The following is a 27,084-nucleotide window of genomic DNA, read 5'->3' on the forward strand; positions in this document are numbered from 1 at the left end:
GCTAGGTTGCGAGATGATAGTAGGCACACATGAGACCATCTTGAAGATGCATCTATTAGGACCATAAAATATCTAAACAACCCACTTGGTGGGTGAATAGGTCCACATATATCCCCATGTATACGCTCTAAAAAGGCAGGGGATTCAATACTAACCTTCATTGGTGATGGTCTAGTGATCATTTTTCCTTGATAACAAGCATCACAAGAAAATTCGTCATTTATAAGAAGCTTCAAGTTCTTTAATGGATGTCCACTCGAATTTTCAGTAATTCGTCTCATCATTATTGATCCGGGATGGCCCAAACGGCCATGTCAAAGCACAAAAGTATTTGAATCCGTAAACTTCTGGTTTTACGATAGAGTGTGCTTCAATTGTAGTATAAGCCAGAAGATAAAGTTGGTAACTTTTCTACAATGCATTTCTGGCCAGAAATATTCTTTGTAATATAAAGATATACCCTGTTTATTTCATCTATTGTCTCAACATGATACCCATTTTGGTGGATATCTATAAAACTCAACACGTTTCTTCGGGACTTGAAGGAGAACAATGCATTGTCTATAATAAGTTTTGTTCCCTTAGACAGAAATATTATGGCTCTTCCAGAGCCTTTAGTCAAACTTATATTACCAGAAATTGTTGAAACATTTGTTTTTTCCTTATGCAAATAAGAAAAGTATTTCTGATCGTTGAATATGGCATGAGTTGTTCCACTATCAATAACACAAATATCTTCATGATTTGTCTTTGATCCAAACATAATTTGAGGGTTATCCATATTCTTCAAAATAACATAAATAAAATATATTATAGTAAACATCATTATCAAAGCATAACTTTTATTTATGTACAACAATTACATAACCATACTATCTATTACAAACAACAAAAATTAAAATATTTACATTTCTACAGATTCACTACCGATTACATGACTTGTTTCTCCTTCTGGGAGTGCAAAGTAATCAGCTACATCCAAATGCATGAAGTCTAAATTATCTTCAGAAATAAAATTTGCTTCAACATTTTTCTCTATCTTCTTCAGGGAGGCTTGATAAAGCTCAACCAGGTGCTTTGGCGTACGACAGGTACGTGACCAGTGCCCTTTTCCTCCACATCTATAGCATGCATTTTCTGCATTTGGCGCTTGCACCGCTTCATGCTTTTGTTCCTTCCTTTTCCACTGCTGGTGGTGAGGAGGCTTCTTTGGTGCATTATTATTACCATGATTGGGGTTTCTTCCCCGACCACGGCCATGACCACGACTGGGGCCACGACCTCTTCCACGTTTAGCTTGGTGGAAGTTCGTCTCATTCACTTCAGGGAATGGACAAGAACCAATAGGTCGGCTTTCATGATTTTTCATTAATAGCCCATTATGTTGCTCTGCTATAAGAAGATGTGAGATAAGTTCAGAATACTTTTTAAATCCCATCTCTCGATATTGCTGCTGCAGGAGCATATTCGAGGCATGAAAAGTGGTGAAAGTTTTCTCCAACATATCATGATCAGTAATATTATCACCACATAATTTCAATTGGGAAATAATTCTGAACATAGCAGAATTATACTCACTGATAGATTTAAAATCTTGTAGCCTTAGATGAGTCCAATCATAACGTGCCTGTGGAAGAACGACCATCTTCAGGTGGTCATATCTATCTTTCAAATTATTCCACAGTATGACTGGATCTTTAATAGTGAGATATTCCATTTTCAGGCCCTCATCAAGGTGATGGCGTAGGAATATCATTGCTTTGGCACGGTCTTGGTTTGATGCCTGATTTTTATCCTTGATGGTGTCTGCCAGACCCATCGCATCAAGATGAATTTCAGCATCAAGCACCCAAGACATGTAGCTTTTGCCCGATATATCCAGGGCTACAAATTCAAGTTTAGAAAGATTTGACATTATTTAGGAAAAAAAAGTTCTTACCTCTAATACTTTCAAAGTATTTGCTCGAGATGTCAGAGTCTCGTGCTGATAACGTGTTATAAAATAAAGACTGTAAAGTAAAGACAAGTATAGAGAGAAAATGTTATATTATTCGAATTCAAACTGATGTACATAATGAACTGAAATCTCTTCTATTTATAGAAGAAAGGAAGCTGCTGTGTAAGCTGCTACTATACCAGATATGGATAATCTTCTACTGAGAGCAATGTTTATCCATAACGGAGTACTGAAAGGATAAACTTATTATACCCGATATGGATAATCTTCTACCGGGGTAATGTTTATCCATAACTGGGTACTGAAAGGATAAGCTTATTATACCCGGTATGGATAATCTTCTATCGGGGGTAATGTTTATCCATAACTGGGTACTGAAAGGATAAGCTTATTATACCCGGTATGGATAATCTTTTACCGGGGGTAATATTTATCCATAACCGGGTACCGAAGTGATAAGCTTCTTCAGGAAGCTTATTTCCAATAGAGTACTAAATAGATAAACATATTTACGGTGGAGTCCCATATGGATAAGCTTCTTCAGGAAGCTTATTTACAACGGAGTACTAAATGAACATCCATAATATAATATACTTATAACAGGATTCTACTTTTTTTTACTTAACCTTTTCTTTAAATTCCAATCTTTGTGATTTATGCATGAATCCAACTTCTACAAATATTAGACTAAATTAAACCCAATGATCTTAAAATATATTCTATTTGCATGAAATTGATTAATTTATTGGTATATAATTTAGAAGCATGCTCTTATAATATATTTATTTGCATGTAATTAATTTGTTGGTATATAATTTAGCAGCATGCATGAAACCATGTGAAAGATTATTTCACGTTACAAATCCTAAAATATTATATAAAAGGCAACATTTTTTTTTATTTTCTCCAAAATTTATTTCTTAACAATCATGCAATATATAAGTTGATATACATGTGCAACGCGCGTGGCGAGAAACTAGTCTATACACACACACATGGCCACTTCATTGTAATACTTTAACCACATATATAGCATGTTATAGTATATGTTATTGTATTCATTAGTTGTATTATAACATAGTTAATGGATTACATTCATTCATCACTAATAATGCATGACATAGATTAATCGATATAGGCCGAGACGTTTTGTTTTTACTATTAATAGATATAGGTGAGACGTTTTGTTTTTAATATTCAACAATGCATCTGAGTAAGTTATAAGTCGATGAATCAATTTCCAACAGATATATTTGATGATAAATCATACATACTAATTAGGATCTTCACAAATCTATCAATTCCTAAAAGAACCTGAAGATCGGGTTCTTTTAGGGATTGATAGACTTGTGAAGATCCTAATTAGTATATATAATTTATCATCAAATTCAAATATATATGTTGGAAATTGATTCATCGACTTATAGCTTTCTTAGATGCATCGTTGAATATTAAAAATAAAACGTCTCACCTATATATATATATACAAAACGTCTGACCTATATCTATATATATATAGATAAGGGTCGGGTTCTTTTAGGGATTGATAGACTTGTGAAGATCCTAATTAGTATATATAATTTATCATCAAATATATTTGTTTGGAAATTGATTCATCGACTTATAACTTACTCAGATGCATCGTTGAATATTTAAAACAAAACGTCTGACCTATATATATTAAAAACAAAACGTCTGACCTATATATATATATATAACACGCTTCGTTGTATTATTTTAACTACATATATAGCATGTTATAGTATATGTTAGTGTATTCATTCCTTTTACTACGAAAGTGTTAACGGATTACATTTGTATTATTTAGATAGTAAATATAAAAGTGATTTTAAATTTTGACCAATGTTGACCTAATAACCGACCAACTTTGGTCGGTTATTTTCCAGAAATTAAAGTATAGTAACCAAAGTTGGTCGGTAAATGTTTTCCCCAGTATTAACCGACCAACTTTGGTCGGTAATTTTAAATAAGATTTCTTTATATTTTATAAAATATTTTAAATAATAATATAACTATTAAAAATTTTAATTGGGTCCCACATTACCGACCAAAGTTGATCGGTAATGTGAAATTATCTTTGACTAAACAAGTCTGACCAGCTCGGTCAACTTGTTGACCATTTTACCAACCAACTTTTGGTCGGTAATTTATTTAAAATAAATAATTTTTCTCTCCTTACCGATCAACTTTGGTTGCTTTTTTGGACCGTCCAATTTTAGTTGCTAATTTTCAGATTTCTAGTAGTGTAAGCACATAACGGGGTGATTCACACAAAAAGAATGAATTGAGGCCACTGTTTATATTTTATCTCCATTTAAGAAAGTTTTGTAAACATAGCTTTGCGTTATACAATTCGAAGAATGAATAAAATTATGCTTGTTCAATTGTTTACAAGTTTTTCCGACGGCAAAAACTTGGTACTATAAATTATTCACAAGTATTGCCGCACGATCAAAACTTGGTATCGATTGTTCACGAGTTTTTTCGGACGGTCAAAACTTGGTATTATTGGATTATTTATAAATATTGCCAAACTGGCAAGTCTTGCTTGTGTTATTCAATGGTTCACAAATTTACCGGACGACCAAAACCTAATACTATCCTCTTCCTACCTATTTTGTTAAATTATTAACAAGTTTCGCCGGATGAGCAAGTTTTGCATGTGTTCAATTATTCATAAGTTCTGCCAAACGACCAAATCTTACTACCGTTTTCGTTCTATCTATCTTGTTAAATTATTCAAAAGTTTTGTAGGATGGGGCAATCTTAAAGTTTAATTGTTCACAAATTTTGCCATGCGTCCAAAAATTGATATTGTCTATTCTACCTATCTTTTTTACAACATTGAGTCAAAACTTGCATATGGTATTCAATTGTTCACGAGTTTCATCGGACCTCATTCACATTTTTTTCCAAGCATATTTGCAACTCTTATCTGGTAGTTTGTGTTACTTCTCTTCCAATTTCTTCAATTCAAACCAGTGTTGGAATTGTATGAAATCTTTTGCCATCAAATAACGTGAATGGAATATGAAAAGCCAAGTACTCAGACTAACCAATTGAACAACTTCGTCCAAGTTAGGTAACAATATAGGACTATCGTATTTTAGTTAAGAAATTTAAATCAACCAAGAAGCCTGAACGAGGAGAGATTACGAGCGTGAAGATGGAAACGAGTCTCTGCTGGGTTATATTACAATGTTTTTAAGAACGGGGATAAAATATGAAAAGCGGCGTAAACATGTATGTCTCCTGATCCTGCTCTTGCTCCTGCTTGGTTGATATTTTACATGGTCTAATTTGTAACTTCTTAACCTTACCAAAAGAAAAAAAAGTAGTAACTTTTACGTCATTCAACTAATAATACAATTTCATGATGAAGCTACACAAACACTTGGCATCGGGGTAGCCAAAATCCATTTTGGGATAAAATGTTTTGAGAATCCATGAAAAAGAGAAGACTCGCATTAATTCTTTACTTTAAACGTCTCAAACCAGAGCATAAAATTTCTTTAGGCAAGAATATCTTCAAACTGTAACAAGAACTCAAGCTACAGTTCATTTTACAAATACATAAAATTGATGGAAGCAGAGCAATTTTTCCTTAACATCTTAATACTCTATCTTTTTACCTTCAGATCCTGTATGATTGTACGCTTACGTACAACAGAACAAATTCAATTTTCTCTATAACTAAAGGGATGAGAAAATTGGGACACCTGGTAAAGTAGCTCCAGCTTCTACTATGAAAATGTTTCCTGAAACATATTCTGAAGAGTCGTGGATTAAATAACGCACCACTGAAGTCAAAGCCGGATCTGATGTTCCATGAGTTCTCAAGGGAATGGTTCTCAATGCAATATTGTGGAGCCAGTCTTTTTGCATGAGGCCCTCTGTTATCTCAGATCTGAAAAGTCCTGGTGATATTGAGTTCACTTTGATCTTGTATGGTCCCAATTCAATTGCCATCATCTGCCATATTGCAAATCAGGAAAAGAAAAAATCATACAAAAGTCTCACTAGTATGCAAACACTCTACGCTTGACCTGCAACAGACTGCAGGCAGGAAATTTTCACAAAGAAAAGTTGAAATGGATGAGACCTTGTAGGACTTGATAAGATAACAAGAATGACTTTAGATTACATTGGAAAAGTGGACCATCTAGGACTCTAGGTAGGTTGTGTTGTTAACCACTAAAAACCATCAAGTATGGTATTATCTATGAAGTATACAATGCCCTCTGTAAAAGAATCAAAACCTAATGCTTGATCTGCGTGAGGCATCACATATACTTTTAAGATGATAGTGAAACTTTCAAATCTGACACAATTGGAAATAGAATCTGCTTAGATTTCTCATTGTAGCTTAATGCCTGTTCTAGTTTTCTAATTTAATACCTCCATATTAACCATGATCAATTTCACATTTCTGGCTCCAGCATATGTTCACCAGAGAATGCTGTGGCAACTATCCTAGAGTAACTCTTCCTAAGTGCTAATGCACTATATATATATTCTCTCAATATGTTGAACCATTTTGTACATCCAATATGTGTATGTAATTCGTATGTTCCAGTGCATTTAAATGCATTCTCTAACTGTATATATGCATTTACCTTCCTTCTTTTCCCTCTTTCTTGTTGGAGCTGCCAAAGTTAGAAACATGATCTCAAGTATTGAATTTATGCATTTCAAGCTACAAATGAAACTGCTTAGCTTAGCTTTCTGATATAATTGCATGCAATGTCAATGAAGCTAGGTTAAAAAACGAAGACACTACCTTCATCACAGTGTTAAGAGCAGTCTTTGAAGAAGCATAAGCAAGACCTCCTGGTAATTGCCCACGATTAAGACCAGCAATAGAAGAGATATTAATAACAGATCCTCCTTGATTAGCATCTCGCATCCGTATACAAACATATTTGGACACCAACCATGCCCCTTTTAGGTTCGTTCTATAGATGTTATCCCATTCCTCCTCTGACAAATCCAGTGGAGAGTGCACGCTGCCTATAAGATACAACTAACAAATTAGACGTCATAAAGCCAATTACCAAAAGATGAGAAAATTCTTCCATATAAGATCACTCACATGTCAAACCAATACCACTTTGAAAAACTCATACATGATATATGATATTTACATGAAACCAGCATTTCAATATACATGTAACTTATGCCATAATTGACTTTGGTTTTCAGATTCTAATCTGGATTTAATCGTATGAGCATCAGAACCCCCCCCCCCCCTCCCCCCAATACACACACAAAAAAAAAAAAAAAATTAAAGAAGGACCTTCTCTTCTGGAAATCAACTGGAAATCGTAACCTTTCAAATACTTATACTTGCACCAGACAGAAGAGTCTTCTTTTTTTAATTCACTAATACCTTTCAATGACAAGCTTGCAGGAAACAATTCTTAAATTATTGTTATTCAAACAGCTTTCTGATATCTGGCCCAAACTGTTATTCATTAACTCATTAGTTAAGTCTACGAGCAAATCAAAATATTAATCATGGGAAAGTTCACTTACATAGTGCAATGTTAAAGGGCAGCCAAGTACACAAAACATCACGCATTCATGCAGGGTCCGGATAGGGCAGTACCTTAAGAGGTGTGATATAAACAACCTACCTTAGGGCATCTCCAACCCTTGCACCTAGGGATGTTCAAAACCGAATCGAAACCGAAAACCGAACCGAAACCAAAACTTAATGGTTTATTGGTATCGGGTTAACGGTTTAACGGACGGAGAACGGATTGGAATTTTTTTATTAACGGCTTATCATTTTGGGGCCGGATTATTCAATTTTTTTAACGGATATCCGTTAACCCGTTAAGAATATATATATATATATATATATATAAAATTTATTTTTATCCATATATATTAAAAACGTAATGGCTTCCTGGCCACTTAAACTTGTAAGGCTTTTAAAAGCCGATACATAAACTTTGGACTTTCCCATTTGAACACTCAAACTCGTGAAACCTTTAACTAATAAACACATTTGACCCTTGACCCTACGCGCGTGTATTACACATTCACAGATGTGTCCATCCAGTCAGCAAATGACCAATGGGATTGTTACACGTCAAGGGCGCGAAAAGAAACCCCATAGCTGTGCCTGGAATAAATTTATTAATTTCTACTTTTTCTTCTGTTTTCCTTATTTTCTTCTTCACCATAGCTGTGCTGGAATAAATTTCCCCACGCAGCCACCATTTTCAATGGTGAAACTTGTGATCTGATCCATTAAAAGTGAGACTTCCCAATGTCGAAAAAATCAAAATGGATAAACATCAAGAAGAAAGAAAAAATAATCACAGAAACCCAATGTCAAAATACAAGAAAAATCACTGCAACTTCAAGAAAAATTACTCTTCTCTTCTTCAAAACATTTGCTAGCCTTTTGTAAATTCAGAAACAATGGGTATGATTGGACCCCATGAATGCAATAAAACCTGATGTCCTTTTTGCGCTTTTGTTTTGTTTTTCCGGCGAAAGTTACGCCCAAAATCACATTTGGATCTGATATATTTTGAGCTCGATTGTTGACAGTTTTATTCTCTTTGTTGAAATTAGAAGGAGCATGCACAAGAAAAAAAAAATGGTGAAAGAAATTTATTTTTGACTTCATTAATATAGTAGAACAGTGGAGAGGACAAAGGGTAAAAGAACAGTAAACGAAAAATGATGGGAATGGAGAAAACGATAAAGGAAAAGAGGTAGGTTGAAAGTTTTTTTTCTTTTCTTTTTTGGTTTTCCTTATAGTTTCTGTTTATTTTTTTGATTTTACAATCCTTTTAATAAATAGTAACAGATACACGCGCCATTTGAATGTGACTTGTACGCACTATGTCCACGTAAGATAAGCTACCTCCACATAAGCATAGTCAATGGTCAAAGGTGTTTATTAGTTATAGGTTTTACAAGTTTGAGTGTTTAAATAGGAAAGAAGAAAGTTTGTGTATCGGTTTTCAAAAGCCCTACAAGTCTAAGTGGCCAGGAAACCATTTCGCCTATATTAAATATCAAAAACTCTTCCACTTCCAGTACTCTATCTATAACGCCTAATTCCTAAATACGTATACTACATTCTTTAATACCGTGTGACTGAAGAGTTGAATTCTTGAATTTTCCCTAGTTGGTAACTTCCAAGGATGTGGCATAACTATACATTAATACAAATGAAAACTCCATTTTTCTTGCTTGTCCTTTTGTTTGGGAATTTTGCACTGCAAAAACCGTTCTTTTCCTCTCTGATTACTTTAATGTCCACAATAAATGAAAATCATCGACCAACGTAGATTAAAGTCAATACTGATGGACTCAAGAAACCAGAAAACACCATGATAAACAAGAATCAATATTTCTAAGGTCTACTCTGAATTTTTATGCTAGGCTGTCAGCAAACAATTAATACACGCAATATAGATTGAATTAGGCCGATAAACCGCCCGATAAGAGCTAAACCGATATCAATCCGCCTGATATCTTATTGGGTAGCTAGCGGATTAATACATTTAAAAGCCGATAACTGATAAGCCAAACCGTTAAGAGTAAATAACTGCCCGATAAGCAGCCCTACTTGCACCATTTTTTTACACCAAAATGGTGTAAATACCAAAATGATGCAAAGTAACCCCAACCCATTAAAATATTTTTTACACCAAAAAGGAATATTTCTTTTATATTTTTCTATCACGACCCGGATTTTCCCACCCTCGGGAGTCGTGATGGCGCCTACTAATGAGAGCTAGGCAAGCCAACCCTTAACTACCTTTTTCATTAACAAATTACTTCTTTTAACAATTATCAGTGATAGCATGAAAACAACGGAATTAAATAAATAAGCAGAAGACCTAAATTAAATAAGCTGAACAATAATGCGAAAGTCAACATATGCCTCTACCCAAGAACTGGTGTCACATCACTCACGAACTACTAAGAGTACTAAATACAACCGTTTGAAAGAAATATAACACTGTTTGTCTCGAATATATGAGATAACAGAATGAAATATAAGATGGAGGAGACGTCGGGCCTGCGGACGCCTACAAGGCTACCTCGGTGTCTCGGTGGACTAAAGGCTGGCTCCCGCGCTACTGCTACTGTCCAATACTTGGATCTGTGCAAAAGAGCACAGAGTGCAGTATCAGCACGACCGACCCATGTGTTGGCAAGTGCCTAGCCTAACCTCGACAAAATAGTGACGAGGCTAGGACCAGACTACCAAATAACCTGTGCAGTACAAATATCTATATGTACAGCGGAAAAGAAATACAGGAAATAATCAGTCAATGTGGGAAGGGGAAACATGTTGTGGGGAGGTAACAGTTCCAAATAGAAAACCTCAATAAAAGAAAGAAACAACAAAGCCAGAATATCAACAAAAATCAGAATTCAACGATTTGCACGGCATCACCCTTCGTGTTTTTACTCTCGTCCTCACCCAAACAATATTTATAATAAAAATGTGCACGGCATCACCCTTCGTGCTTTTACTCTCGTTCTCACCAAATAAATCGTATCATAATAATGTGCACGGCATCACCCTTCGTGCTTTTACTCTCTTTCCTCACCACATAGTCAATGAATATCGTTACGGAATGGTACATCGTATGGCACGACATCACCCTTCGTACTTTACACTCTTTCCTCACAATAGCAAACAATGCATGGCATCACCCTTCGTGCTTTAACACTCTTTCTCACCCAAACAACAATCACAAACAAAGGGGCAAGGGAGTAGACAAATAATGGTAGAAATCCCGGTAAAGGACTACAATTAAACAGCTAAATCTCGGCAAGGGAACAATATCAATAAATCTCAACATCCCGGCAATGGAGATAATCAACAAAGCAACAAACATCCCAGCAAGGGAATAATTCAATAACTCTTTCTCTTTCTATCACTTCTTACTTTATAACTCTCTTTACCACTTGAGTCAATACTCCAAATGGTTCAATTATCTCATATACTTTCACAATTCGTATTATAACTCGAGTCAATGCTCCTCGAAGTTCAAAGATCACAATTTCTTTTACATGCTTTTTACAACATATAGAAATCATCATTAAGGCATGAAAGATACAACAAAAATCAGAATATACGCAATATAAAGACTCACGGTCATACTAGACACCAACGTATAGATACTCGTCACCATGCCTATACGTCGTACTCGACAATTAGCACGTAGCAAATAAGACTCAACTCCTAATCCCTCAAGCTAAGGTTAGACCAAACACTTACCTCAAACTTCCATGGCCAAATCAATCTTTAATTACCGTTTTTCCTCTCGAATTTGGCTCTAAATCGATTGTATCTATACAATAATGACTTCAATACATCAATAAATGCTAAACAATGCGAACTCAATGCCTAATTATAGCTTTCCAAGCATTCTTCCCAAAATCCCAAAATGACCCCGGGCCCGCTTGGTCAAAACACGAGGTTCGGACCAAAATCAAATCACGCATTCACCCACGAGCCCGAATATATAATTTGTTTTCAAATTCGACCCCAAAACGAGGTCTAAATCAAGAAAAATCAAAAGGCACTAACTCTACCCAATTCCCTAATTTCTACCCTTAATTACATGTTTTAGGCCTAGAAATTCAATAGATGTTGATGAAAATGGAAGGAAATAAGTTAAAGATTACTAACCCAAGAGTTTATGGTGAAAGGATGCTTCAAAAGTCGCCCTAGAACTTTGGAGAAGAAGGAGTTTGTGAAGTTTTGTGAAAATCCCGTAATGGTTCTGTTTTGGGGTTTTAAAATAACTGGGCAAAATTGCCCTTCGCGTTCGCAATGGTCCAGGTCTGAAGACCTTCGCGTTCGCGACACAGGGGCTCGCGTTCGCGGAGAGTAATCTCCTTGAGCCTCGTGTTCGCATGCCATGAGCCGCGTTCGCGTTGAACAAATTTGGTGGCCCTTCCCCCTGTACCCTACGCGTTCGCGAGAGAAGGGACGCATTCGCGAAGGGTCTACCCCCCTCAGCTTCGCGTTCGCGTCACCAACTTCGCGTTGGCGAAGAAGAAAATGAACTCCTGGGAATTTTGCTTTACGCGTTCGCGAGTTAGTCCACGCGAACGCGAAGAACAAATTCCCTGTGCACAACAGCAGAAAATCTACAACACTTCTAAGGCCAAAAACCATTCTGAAACAATCCCGAGCCCTCGGGGCTCCTAACCAAAAACACGTACTAACTCAACAACATCATACGAACTTATCCATGCAATCAAATCGCCATGCTAACCTCAAAAACAATGAATCAAACCTCAAAATCAAGAGTTTTTCCAGAAACTTCATCAAGTTCAAATTTAAGATTTCAAGTTCGAATCACGTCAAACGACGTCCGATTTTAACCAACTTTACAGAAACATCTTAAATCATATATAAGACCTGTACTGGGCGCCAGAACCAAAATACGGGCCCGATACCAACTCGTTCTAATCAACTTTCATTTCAATTTTCCTTAACAATTTCAGAAAAACAATTTTCTTTAAAAATTCACTTCTAGGGCTCGGGACCTCGAAATTTGATTTCGGGCATACGCTCGAGTCCCATATTTTCCTACGGACCCTCCGGGACCGTCAAATCACGGGTCCGGGTCCATTTACTCAAAATATTGACCAAAGTCAAATTTATTCATTTTAAACTCAAAACTTAGCATTTTTCACAGAATTTCATATTTAAACTTTCCGGTTACGCGCCCGGACTGCACACGCAAATCGAGGCGACTCTAAATGAGGTTTTCAAGGCCTCGAAAGCACAGAATAGATAAGAAAACAGGTGATGACCCTTTGGGTCGTCACATTCTCCACCTTTAAAACAACCGTTCGTCCTCGAACGGACAGAAGAAGGAAGTACCTGAGTCGGGGAATAGGTGAGGATAAAGGCTCTGCATGTCGGACTCGGACTCCCAGGTCGATGCCTCAGGAGGCTGACCTCTCCACTGAACACGAACAGAAGGGAAACTCTTGGATCTCAACTGACAAACCTGCCAGTCTAGACCGGCTCTTCCTCATAGGATAAGTCCTTGTCCAACTGGACAGTGATGAAATCTAACACGTGGGATGGATCGCCGTGATATTTCCGGAGCATGGACACATGGAAAACTGGATGCATGGCTGATAAGCTCGGCAGCAATGCAAGTCTATAAGACACCTCCCCCACTCGATCAAGAATCTCAAACGGACCAATGAACCTAGGGCTAAGCTTGCCCTTCTTCCCAAATCTCATCACGCCCTTCATAGGCGACACTCGGAGCAATACCCGCTCACCAACCATAAAAGTCACATCTCGAACCTTACGATCTGCATAGCTCTTTTGCCTGGACTGAGCTGTACGACGCCTATCCTGAATGATCCTGACCTTGTCCAAGACCTCCTGAACCAGATCCGTACCCAACAACCGATCCTCTCCCGGCTCAAACCATCCAACCGGAGATCGACACCGCCTACCATATAAAGCCTCATAAGGAGCCATTTGGATACTCGACTGGTAGCTGTTGTTGTAGGCAAACTCTGCTAAAGGCAAGAACTGATCCCACGAACCTCCAAATTGCCCTTCGCGTTCGCGATGGTCCAGGTCTGAAGACCTTCGCGTTCGCGACACAGGGGCTTGCGTTCGCGGAGAGTAATCTCCTCGAGCCTCGCGTTAGCATGCCATGAGCCGCGTTCGCGTTGAACAAATTTGGTGGCCCTTCCCCCTGTACCCTACACGTTCGCGAGAGAAGGGACGCGAAGAAGAAAATGAACTCCTGGGAATTTTGCCTTGCGCGTTCGCGAGTGAGTCCACGCGAACGCGAAGAACAAATTCCCTGTGCACAACAGCAAAAAATCTGCAACACTTCTAAGGCCAAAAACCATTCCGAAACACTCCCGAGCCCTCGGGGCTCCTAACCAAACACACGTACTAACTCAACAACATCATACGAACATATCCATGCGATCAAATCGCCAAACTAACCTCAAAAACAATGAATCAAACCTCAAAATCAAGAGCTTTTCCAGAAACATCATCAAGATCAAATTTAAGATTTCAAGTCCGTATCACGTCAAACGACGTCCGATTTTAACCAAACTTTACAGAAACATCTTAAATCATATATAAGACCTGTACCGGGCGACGGAACCAAAATACGGGCCCGATACCTGTAACGACCCGACTTGTCGTTTTAAGAATTAACGCCTCGTTCAACGACTTAAGATCTCGACCAGCTTCGTAATATGTATTATGACTCGCATGTGAGGTCGAGTTTGGTTTTCGGAAGATTCGGAGTTAAATATAAAGAATATTTTGAGGCTTAAGTTGGAAAAAGTCAACCGGATGTTGACTTATGTGTTAGAGGGTTCGGATGTGAGTTCTGATGGTTCCGTTAGCTTCGGGAGGTGATTTGTGACTTAGGAGAGTGATCGGAAGTGGTTTTGGAGGTACGGTATAGAATTAGGCTTGAATTGGCGAAGTTAGTATTTTGGCGAATTCCGGTTGATAGGTGAGATTTTGATCCGAGGGTCGGAATGGAATTCCGAGAGTTTTTGTAGCTTCGTTATGTCATTTTGCACTTGTCTGCAAAACTTGAGGTCATTCGGACTAGTTTTCATGTGTTTCGGCATCGGTTGTGAAATTTGAAAATTAAATAAGTAGGGCTTGAATCCATGCATAATTGGTGATTTTGATGATATGTGATGTGATTTGAGGCCTCGACTAAGTCCGTGATGTGTTTTCAGACTTGTTAGTGCTTTTGGTTGAGGTCCCGGGGGCCTCGGGTGTGTTTCGGGCGAGTTTTGAGCGAGTACGGACACCCCGGAACTTAGAAAAATGGAGAGGGCAGCAGTGGCGGCGCGGACCGCGCTCCTTCTCGCGCTGGGCGCGCGGCCGCGCAGGGGAAGAATCTGCAGGTCACTGGTCCTACTTCGGAAGTTCATATCTTTTGATCCGCAAGGAATTTTGAGGTGATTCAAAAATGAAAGTTGTAGCCCTTCGTGTCTAGTTTCCAGAAAGATAAAGATATCGCAATTTGGATATATGTAGAGAAAGTTATGGCCAAAATACTAAAGCCTGTCCCTGCAGAGCAAGGCCTGCGCAACCGCGGACGTTTTTGCGCGGACCCCGCTGATTTTGCGCGGACCGCGGTCATTTTTGTGCGGTCAGCGGTGTCGGAATCCGAGGGGTACTCTATAAATATGAGGTTTTGGGTTTTTATTTGATATTTTGACCTAGAGAGCTCGGATTTTGGCGATTTTTCGAAGGTTTTTCAAGAAATTGGTCGGGGTAAGTGATTCTAACTTAGATTTGGTTAGAGTACATGAATCTATCACTGAATTCATCATTTAATTCGTGATTTGAGATGGAATTTGGGAAGAAAATTGTGGAACCTTTCAAAAATGTAAAATGATGATTTGAAGGACCAAATGGTATCGGAATTGGATAATTTTGGTATGGTTGGACTCGTGGTTGAATGGGTGTTCATATTTTGCTACTTTCGTCGGATTCTGAGACGTGGGCCCCCACGGGCAATTTTGAGTTAAATTTCGGATTTTAATGGAAAATGTAGAAATTCATATGTAATTAATTCTTATAATTTTTATTGACTGAATCGAATTGTTTATGACTAGATTTGAGAATTTCGGGCACGAATTCGCGAGGCAAAGGCTTGAGCTGGCCGTGGAAGTTCGAGGTAAGTGTTTGGTCTACCCTAGCTTGAGGGAATAGGAGTTGAGTATATTTGCTACTTGGTATGTGATGTGTCTGACGTATAGGCATGGTGACGAGTATCTATACGTTGGGGGTCGAACATGCCCGTGAGTCTTGTATTATAATTGTTGTGACTCCGTTGTAGTTTATTGCGCTTCATGTGTTGTTATTATTATTGTTCCCTTGTTGGAATGTTTGTTTTGATAGTATCGTTCCCTTGTTGGGATGTTTGTTTTGATAAGTATTGTTCCCTTGTTGGGATGGTTGTTTTGATAGTATTGTTCCCTTGCCGAGAAAGTTAATGAAGTAATTGTGGTTCTTGAACTTCGAGGAGCAATGACTCAAGTTATAATACGAATTTTGAAAGTTTATGAGATAATTGCATACTTTGGAGCATTGGCTCAAGTGTTAGAGTGAGTTATGAAATGAAAGTGAAAGAAAGAGAAAGAGGCATCAATTGTTCTATTGCCGGGAAATTTATATTATTAATGTTGTCCCATTGCCGGGATCTAAATTGTTTACTTATTGTTCCCTTGCCGGGATTCCTATTTTAGCCTTGCCTATTCCTTCGCCCCATTGTTTGTGATTGTTGCTTGGGTGAGGAAGAGTGATAAAGCACGAAGGGTGATGCCGTGTATTGTTGTTTGTGAGGAAAGAGTGTAAAACACGAAGGGTCATTCCGTGCCATGATATAAATGTTAATGCACGAAGGGTCATTCCGTGCCATGATATAAATGTTAATGCACGAAGGATCATTCCGTGCCATCATTATGTGAGGTAAAGCACGAAGGAAAATGCCGTGTACTTTATATGATTGATTTGGTGAGAACGAGAGTAAAAGCATGAAGGATGATGTCGTGCAACTGTTGTTTTCCTACTCACTGTTGACGTGTTTACTTGTTATTAACAATTCAAGTGTATTAACTAGTTAGGTCCCTTTACTGTTGTGACCCATTGTGTTCGAATCCATAGTGTTTACGATACCTCGCCTTATTTATTTGTTTGTGTTCAAAACTCCAAATTTCAAAAAAATTGTCACATTTTTAACTCAATTGATTTCTCGTATTAAAGGTACTAATTCATTCGATATTGTACAGTAATTGAAAAGGGTATTTTCTTTATCAAATGATTTCAGAAATAAATAAATAATAACGTCATCTTTTCTTGTTGATTTCCTAATTGCGTTGGGAGATGTACTCTACTTTATGTTAAGTGAATGAGGCTCCTTGAACATTCTTAATTGTATTGGGTTATGGAACCTATGAGCTGAGTAACATGAGAATATTGTTGTGCAATGTGAGACAGAAATATGTGGGCACAAGGTGCCGGGGAAAATATTATGGTTTTATTTAATGGCACGTGAGCTGTCCGTGCGGTTGTGACATAAATGTGGGCACAAGGTGCTGTGAAATTTCGAAAGTGGGCCGAGACCTATATTATTTATGATTATGATATGAGGTGTCACAAGGTGACCTTTAATCGAAAGAATTATATTCGAAAGATGCTTATATGAAAGATATCTATTTGAAGGAAATATATTCAAAATATATTTATTGAAAAACATATTATCTTAGAGATTATTACTTGAAGGATTTATAAGCGAAAGATTTATATTTGAAGGACTTGATTAATTGATTGCACTTGTATTTGTTATTTGTTGAGAAGCAATTTTGGTGTTCTTGTTGCCAGCTATTTATATCATTGGTTGATCATCGTTGCCATTATTATTATTTGCTTTATTTTGTACGCTATAAACTGCACAGGTTTATGTGAGTGTCTGGTCCTAGCCTTGTCACTACTTCGCCGGGGTAGGCTAGACACTTACCAGCACATGGGGTCGGTTGTGCTGATACTACACTTCTGTACATTTTTGTGTACAGATCCATGCCTTTGATCGACGGTAGCTATTCGTTACGGTGGAGACTCAAGGTAAACCTGCTATAGCATTCGCAGTCCTCAGAGTCACCTTCAATTGTACTTATTTCCATTTGTTCCCTTTGCTTCGGAACAGTGATGTAATCATATTATATAACTACTCTTAGAAAGGCTTATGACTTGTACTACCGGTTTTGGGAATTGTATTTTGTTCAGAGTAATTTAATTTAAAGTTAGTGAATACCCATATTAGTACAGTAAATGTTAGGCTTACCTAGTTTAGAAACTAGGTGCCATCACGACTTCTTTGGAGGGATTTTTGGGTCGTGACAAGTTGGTATCAGAGCTCTAGGTTCATAGGTGCTACAAGTCATAAGCGAGTTTAGTAGAGTCTTGCGGATCGGTACGGAGACGTCTGTACTTATCTTCGAGAGGCTACAGAACTAGTAGGAAAAATAAAATTTCCACTTCATTCATTCATTATCGTGCAACATTTATTCAGCTTGAAGCATATATCTTATGTTCTTTTGCATCCACTCATGTATGGAATTGCGCACTACGCCAATGGTTTGTGATACCGTAAAAGGTTATAAGAGAGCCAGGGCTACTCAGCCATTGTTTCCACGTGTCGTTCAGATTTGAAGATATGGAAGCGCAAAAAGATCTTTCAGTTGTGCGCATAGGGGTGCATCAGATTCTGACATTTGGTTGATAAGTAATATCTTAAGAGGGCTTAATTAGTTGCTTAATCATCACAATCGTGGCATGGTCACGAGGTGGATGTAGATCCGAAGATAATTGGTGGTATTAGAGATAATGTGGTTTGTATGGGATTTCTATTTGGCGGAGGGTACATATTAGCAAGCCAAGACACTGGAGGAAGCGAGTTTAATTGTCACGAGGATGACATGCGCCAAATAAATAGCTTGAGGTGTCTTATGACCGGTGTCGTACGAGCGATAAAGGTTAGTATTGTGAATTATCGGAATGTTTCATATGGCTTCGTGCTAAGTGAAGGGAGTCCACTATCAACGATCAAATTGTGGGGTCATGTGTCATATCAGTTTTGGCCTGAGATGTATTTATGTGGTATTCAAAGGTTCTCTGAAACTTGTATATGAGTAAGAGCTGAGATTTGTATAGGAAGATGTTGGGACTTTCGATATTCCTGTGTCCATAATAATTCTACATTTCGGTATTAGCAGGGACATGGAAACAATTTCAGAATACTCGTAGTGCTCCAATTAATCAGGGCACTCTCATGGGACAGTCATCTTTTAATGCACCACTGGCATATGATTCCTTCAATGGTTATCCTAGTTATCCGACACAGACTCAGAATGAGCAGCCGAACTGTAGATGAGTTGTTATGAATGTGGTGATACTAGGAACATCATGAGAAATTGTCCCAGACTTGGGAGAAACCTACTTTAGTAGAACAGTCAATCCACACACTCCATTATAGTTACTAATCTACATACACTACAAGTTAGAGATAGAGGACGAGCGGGTAGATGGCGCCTAAGAGGTGGAGGCCCGACCCATTGATATAATTGCTATGGTGTGGCTACACCAGATGGTGTCGTTACAGTTACGATTCCGATTGTTATAAAAAGGATATTTTTCCTTAATTTGATTTGGTTATAAAAATTGAGGCGAGTCCTCCTATTATGCTCCGCTTATGGGTGAGCTTCGTAATTTTGTGACCCACTTTTAACTTTATCCCTGTTGGGAGATTTGATGATGTTGGCTCGGGTATATCATTTTATTTTGTACACTATTAAGGGTTATAAGTCCAAAAAAAAAATATTACTTTCTATTACTCACTACAGTGGATTTGATGTGATTTCGGAATAATTGATTTCAATTTTTATGAATTGTACGCCCTATTGGTATGGGGGTTCATTCTGTGTTGTGATGTTTATCGAAATTTATGAGAGGAAAGAAAAGAAATGGAAAGAATTCAGTTGGCACAATGTGCAATTACTCGTGATGCAGAGTTGAGGACGAGATCCTCACAAATTTTTTTATGATGTGAAATATTTAAAACGGGCTACAAGCCACGGTGGAAGTTATATAAGGACGAGGTCTTTGTGGTGAACAATTTATATGTTTAAATTCTCCCTTTGTGAAATTTAAATTTGTACTATAGTATTAACAGGTAGTCATGCCTGTTAGGCTTATTTGATAAATTTTTCTTATGTGATTCTGTGCATATTTAGCCATATTTGTGTTGTAACTATTGAGTTTTGACCTGCGAGGTGAGTGCCCTGGTGGCGTTAAATGTGATTCGTTGATTTGGGTAAATAATGATGAGGTTTTCATGCCTCGCGATTGGTTGTCAGTGTTGTGGAAAAAAAAGGAATTGAAATGAGATTTTGGTTAACATGAGGTTAATTGACGATTTTGTAATTGATTGTGAACAACTAATGAGATCAGAGATGTGGTTAAGGTCATACATATGATGCGTTTTATGTCAAGATATCATTGTGATAATGTCATGTTTGTAATGCTGAGATTAGTGTTATTGATATATACATTGTGGTGCCTTGTTGGGTTGTAGATGTGTTGTTAGGAGTTGTTTTGGTGTTACTCTGACAGGTGGATAGGCCCAATTACAGGGGAGGCTCTGCCGAAATTTCTGAAAATTGTGGGAGCTAGAAACATTTGGGATATTAAGATATGCGAAGAAAGGGATAAGTTACATTATGTGTTTGAGAGCGGACTCTACTTCTTATTTGAGGGTGAATGACCCGAAGTGGGGGAGTGTGGAACAACCGTTAAGCGCTATTAAAAGGTTGATGCGTGCGTAGGCACGAGTTGCTATAGCCAGGTGAGACTAAGATCGTGTGATGATGTGAAAAAAAATCGGACCTTTTTGGAAATGTTCGGAGGGTAAGAAATTTGCTCTTAAAGTTTACAAATACGGGTAAGAGAAATAGCCTCAATTGAAATGGTATTGTCAAACTTATTTGAATATGGTAATGTGGTATCAACAACGAGCATATGTGTAAAAGTAGAAACATCAGATTAATGTCCTCAGAATATTTCTTAGCACGTTCGAGGACGAACGTATGTTTTAAGAGGGGGAGAATGTAACGACCCGACTTGTCGTTTTAAGAATTAACGCCTCGTTCAACGACTTAAGATCTCGACCAGCTTCGTAATATGTATTATGACTCGCATGTGAGGTCGAGTTTGGTTTTCGGAAGATTCGGAGTTAAATATAAAGAATATTTTGAGGCTTAAGTTGGAAAAAGTCAACCGGATGTTGACTTATATGTTAGAGGGTTCGGATGTGAGTTCTGATGGCTCTGTTAGCTTCGGGAGGTGATTTGTGACTTAAGAGAGTGATCAGAAGTGGTTTTGGAGGTACGGTATAGAATTAGGCTTGAATTGGCGAAGTTAGTATTTTGGCGAATTCCGGTTGATAGGTGAGATTTTGATCCGAGGGTCGGAATGGAATTCCGAGAGTTTCTGTAGCTTCGTTATGTCATTTTGGACTTGTCTGCAAAACTTGAGGTCATACGGACTAGTTTTCATGTGTTTCGGCATCGGTTGTGAAATTTGAAAATTAAATAAGTAGGGCTTGAATCCATGCATAATTGGTGATTTTGATGATATGTGATGTGATTTGAGGCCTCGACTAAGTCCGTGATGTGTTTTCAGACTTGTTAGTGCTTTTGGTTGAGGTCCCGGGGGCCTCAGGTGTGTTTCGGGCGAGTTTTGAGCGAGTACGGACACCCCGGAACTTAGAAAAATGGAGAGGGCAGCAGTGGCGGCGTGGACCGCGCTCCTTCTCGCGCTGGGCGCGCGGCCGCGCAAGGGAAGAATCTGCAGGTCACTGGTCCTACTTCGGAAGTTCATATCTTTTGATCCGCAAGGAATTTTGAGGTGATTCAAAAATGAAAATTGTAGCCCTTCCTGTCTAGTTTCCAGAAAGGTAAAGATATCGCAATTTGGATATATGTAGAGAAAGTTATGGCCAAAATACTAAAGCCTGTCCCTGCAGAGCAAGGCCTGCGCGACCGCGGACGTTTCTGCGCGGACCCCGCTGATTTTGCGCGGACCGCGGTCATTTTTGTGCGGTCAGCGGTGTCGGAATCCGAGGGGTACTCTATAAATACGAGGTTTTGGGTTTTTATTTGATATTTTGACCTAGAGAGCTCGGATTTTGGCGATTTTTCGAAGGTTTTTCAAGAAATTGGTCGGGGTAAGTGATTCTAACTTAGATTTGGTTAGAGTACATGAATCTATCACTGAATTCATCATTTAATTCGTGATTTGAGATGGAATTTGGGAAGAAAATTGTGGAACCTTTCAAAAATGTAAAATGATGATTTGAAGGACCAAATGGTATCGGAATTGGATAATTTTGGTATGGTTGGACTCGTGGTTGAATGGGTGTTCATATTTTGCTACTTTCGTCGGATTCTGAGACGTGGGCCCCACGGGCAATTTTGAGTTAAATTTCGGATTTTAATGGAAAATGTAGAAATTCATATGTAATTAATTCTTATAATTTTTATTGACTGAATCGAATTGTTTATGACTAGATTTGAGAATTTCGGGCACGAATTCGCGAGGCAAAGGCTTGAGTTGGCCGTGAAAGTTCGAGGTAAGTGTTTGGTCTACCCTAGCTTGAGGGAATAGGAGTTGAGTATATTTGCTACTTGTTATGTGATGTGTCTGACGTATAGGCATGGTGACGAGTATCTATACGTTGGGGGTCGAACATGCCCGTGAGTCTTGTATTATAATTGTTGTGACTCCGTTGTAGTTTATTGCGCTTCATGTGTTATTATTATTATTATTCCCTTGTTGGAATGTTTGTTTTGATAGTATCGTTCCCTTGTTGGGATGTTTGTTTTGATAAGTATTGTTCCCTTGTTGGGATGGTTGTTTTGATAGTATTGTTCCCTTGCCGGGAAAGTTAATGAAGTAATTGTGGTTCTTGAACTTCGAGGAGCAATGACTCAAGTTATAATACGAATTGTGAAAGTTTATGAGATAATTGCATACTTTGGAGCATTGGCTCAAGTGTTAGAGTGAGTTATGAAATGAAAGTGAAAGAAAGAGAAAGAGGCATCAATTGTTCTATTGCCGGGAAATTTATATTATTAATGTTGTCCCCTTGCCGGGATCTAAATTGTTTACTTATTGTTCCCTTGTCGGGATTCCTATTTTAGCCTTGCCTATTCCTTCGCCCCATTGTTTGTGATTGTTGCTTGGGTGAGGAAGAGTGATAAAGCACGAAGGGTGATGCCGTGTATTGTTGTTTGTGAGGAAAGAGTGTAAAGCACGAAGGGTCATTCCGTGCCATGATATAAATGTTAATGCACGAAGGGTCATTCCGTGCCATGATATAAATGTTAATGCACGACGGGTCATTCCGTGCCATGATATAAATGTTAATGCACGAAGGATCATTCCGTGCCATCATTATGAGAGGTAAAGCACGAAGGAAAATGTCGTGTACTTTATATGATTGATTTGGTGAGAACGAGAGTAAAAGCACGAAGGATGATGCCGTGCAACTGTTGTTTTCCTACTCACTGTTGACGTGTTTACTTGTTATTAACAATTCAAGTGTATTAACTAGTTAGGTCCCTTTACTGTTGTGACCCATTGTGTTCGAATCCATAGTGTTTATGATACCTCGCCTTATTTATTTGTTTGTGTTCAAAACTCCAAATTTCAAAAAAAATAGTCACATTTTTAACTCAATTGATTTCTCGTATTAAAGGTACTAATTCATTTGATATTGTACAGTAATTGAAAAAGGTATTCTTTTTATCAAATGATTTCAGAAATAAATAAATAATAACGTCATCTTTTCTTGTTGATTTCCTAATTGTGTTGGGAGATGTACTCTACTTTATGTTAAGTGAATAAGGCTCCTTGAACATTCTTAATTGTATTGGGTTATGGAACCTATGAGCTGAGTAACATGAGAATATTGTTGTGCAATGTGAGACAGAAATATGTGGGCACAAGGTGCCGGGGAAAATATTATGGTTTTATTTAATGGCACGTGAGCTGTCCGTGCGGTTGTGACATAAATGTGGGCACGAGGTGCTGTGAAATTTCGAAAGTGGGCTGAGACCTATATTATCTATGATTATGATATGAGGTGTCACAAAGTGACCTTTACTCGAAAGAATTATATTCGAAAGATGCTTATATGAAAGATATCTATTTGAAGGAAATATTTTCAAAATATATTTATTGAAAAACATATTATCTTAGAGATTATTACTTGAAGGATTTATAAGCGAAAGATTTATATTTGAAGGACTTGATTAATTGATTGCACTTGTATTTGTTATTTGTTGAGAAGCAATTTTGGTGTTCTTGTTGCCAGCTATTTATATCATTGGTTGATCATCGTTGCCATTATTATTATTTGCTTTATTTTGTACGCTATAAACTGCACAGGTTTATGTGAGTGTCTGGTCCTAGCCTTGTCACTACTTCGCCGGGGTAGGCTAGACACTTACCAGCACATGGGGTCGGTTGTGCTGATACTACACTTCTGTACATTTTTGTGTACAGATCCATGCCTTTGATCGACGGTAGCTATTCGTTGCGGTGGAGACTCAAGGTAAACCTGCTATAGCATTCGCAGTCCTCAGAGTCACCTTCAATTGTACTTATTTCCATTTGTTCCCTTTGCTTCGGAACAGTGATGTAATCATATTATATAACTATACTTAGAAAGGCTTGTGACTTGTACTACCGGTTTTGGGAATTGTATTTTGTTCAGAGTAATTTAATTTAAAGTTAGTGAATACCCATATTACTACAGTAAATGTTAGGCTTACCTAGTTTAGAAACTAGGTGCCATCACGACTTCTTTGGAGGGATTTTTGGGTCGTGACAATACCAACTCGTTCTAATCAAATTTCATTTCAATTTTCCTTAACAATTTCAGAAAAACAATTTCCTTTAAAAATTCACTTCTCGGGCTCGGGACCTCGAAATTCGATTCCGGGCATACGCCCGAGTCCCATATTTTCCTACGGATCCTCCGGGACCGTCAAATGACGGGTTCGGGTCCGTTTTCCCAAAATGTTGACCGAAGTCAAATTTATTCATTTTAAACTCAAAACTTAGCATTTTTCACAGAATTTCATATTTAAGCTCTCCGGCTACGCGCCTGGACTGTGGACGCAAATCGAGGCAACTCTAAATGAGGTTTTCAAGGCCTCGGAAGAACAGAATGAATAAGAAAACAGGTGATGACCCTTTGGGTCGTCACATTTTCTCTCTCTCTTCTATATTATATTATTTTCTTTATAAAACAAATCCTTTCTTTTTTCTTTTTTACATATTTATCCCATATAATTCATATTTCTTTCTTATATAACCATTTAATATAAAATTATTTTACACCTTTAATTTTTATATTTCATTTTTGCACTTTTCATTTTTTTATGGTTATATATTTTTATACAATTATAACATAATAAAATTAAATTATAATTTTATATAAAAATAAAATATACAAAAATTAATTTATAAAAATTATACACCAAAATTAAAATATAAAATTAATATTATAAAGATATTATATAAAAACTATAATTAATTATAAAATTATAATATGTTAAATTAAAGTGTTATATAATAAAAGATAATATTAAAATAATGGTGAATAGTAATGGTGTTGATGAATAGTGTTACATCATACACTAAAATGGTGTAAGAAATGGTGTTGGGTTGGAGCAAAAAAATACCAAATCTTACACTAAAATGGTGTTTGGTGTCAAAATTGGTGTTGGGTTGGAGATGGTCTTAATGCAAGTATTAGTGGCTGTTTTCATGGCTCGAATCCGTGAACTATAGGCTACATGGAGATAACTTTACCATTGCTCCAAGGCTCCAACACAACTTTACATAGTGCAATGTTAGTTGCATTATTTTTCTTTTTCCGTTTTGCTACATAACCTTTCACCTACGTGATAAACAGTAATATCCACCAGAAGATACAAATGGCTTATTTTTTTAGATTACCTTTTGCTCAATTATGCTTCCTCCATAAATTCAAGAGCCCAGTACTTGCTCTATTTTTCTTTGTTTTTTCCCAGTTCTGCCTCTGATGAACCTTGATGTGTGGATAACGCAAAGATATGGTTTGGCCTTTTAGAATTAAATTAACTCAAATTGTGCAAACAACTGATCTTTCATGGTATAAATAATGTTTAATGTTAATCAACAGTTCAACACAAATCATTTTTAATTGTTAATTTCTTAGTCACGAGATTCATTAGTTTCCAACATTATGCAATCAATTTTAACCATTTTTTTCGTAGATTTTGAAAACAAAATCTTCAAATCCCAAAAATAGCTATAGAGTAATTTTTGAAATTTTCTACTCACAAAACTTCAAATTCTTTCAAGTAAAATGTATGTCCAAACACAATTTCTAACTTTCAAAAATCATTTTTCATCTCATCTTTAAAAACTTATTTTTTCAAGTTTCAACCATAACTATGTGCAAATGCTAACTTGGTTTCATCTAATATCACGCAATCAAAGTTTCAAACGACACCGTAAAGCAGTGAAGAAATTCGAGAATAATCATGCATCTCACCTCTAACACCGGCGTTATTAACCAAAGCATCAATTCGTCCAAAGGAGTCCCAAGCTTTCTGCACGGCGTCTTCAATGATCGGACCATTGGCGCTAACGTCAAGCTCTATTGCTACGGCTCGCACTTCCTGATTCAAACTTGACTCGTTCGAGTTTGAGCTGAATCCATTGATCTCATCGCAGAGAGATTTCAATCGATTAACACGGCGAGCAGCGGCGATGATTCTACAACCAGATCTGGACAAATCGAGGCAGAATTCTCGGCCGATTCCCGATGATGCGCCGGTGATCATCACCACTTTACCGGTGAGTTCTCGCCATGGCTCCAGCTGGCTAGCCACTTTAGCATGATTCTCCATTAATTTTTTTGGTTTGTTGTTACGGAAATACTAGTGAATAGTACCTTTGATATACAGAGAATGTAGGTTACAACTTACAGTCAATCAATATAGTCGGGCCTTTGGAGTTCTTTTATTCTTATTTAAAGATTTTTATTTGACTCATTGTATGTGATAATGACATAGCTGATGTGACAAAAGTCAATGATATTTAACAGAATCTAGTGTAAATGAAAAGATACGGCGATAATACACAATATTATTTTTATGATATGTAGGTAAAATTGATTAACTTTTTAATCAGGGATAATAGATAGTTACCTCATTGGGTTGTCCCACTTTACCAACTACAACGACCCCTTAACAACTTTGAACTTATATCATTACCCCTTTCGGGCCCACAAAACATGGAGAGTGTATATCATTTGCTTAAAGAGAGTGAGGGGATTAAAAAGAAAATTTAAAATTTAATTTTTTTCATATCTTCTAATATTAAAAGGAGAATAGTTTGCAATGTGATTAAACCAAGTGGCAAGTTAAAATGAAGTCACTTGCCAATTTTAAAACAACATAAAAAATTTGGATTA

At 37.4% G+C, this 27,084-nt stretch overlaps 1 protein-coding gene across 1 annotated transcript; it reads right to left on the bottom strand.

The window, feature by feature from the left end:
- Positions 1-5,412: 5,412 nt before the first annotated feature.
- LOC104241389 (uncharacterized) lies at positions 5,413-26,661 on the bottom strand. Its single transcript, XM_070165343.1, has 3 exons — positions 26,161-26,661; positions 6,759-6,988; positions 5,413-5,950 (listed from the first exon to the last, which is right to left on the bottom strand). Exons 1-3 carry the CDS (start codon positions 26,516-26,518, stop codon positions 5,672-5,674), a joined length of 867 nt encoding a protein of 288 aa, XP_070021444.1. The 5' UTR covers positions 26,519-26,661; the 3' UTR covers positions 5,413-5,671.
- Between the last annotated feature and the right edge of the window lie 423 nt (positions 26,662-27,084).

This window comes from Nicotiana sylvestris, chromosome 12 (genome assembly GCF_000393655.2).
Source record: "Nicotiana sylvestris chromosome 12, ASM39365v2, whole genome shotgun sequence".
In the NCBI taxonomy this organism is placed as follows: Eukaryota; Viridiplantae; Streptophyta; class Magnoliopsida; order Solanales; family Solanaceae; genus Nicotiana; species Nicotiana sylvestris.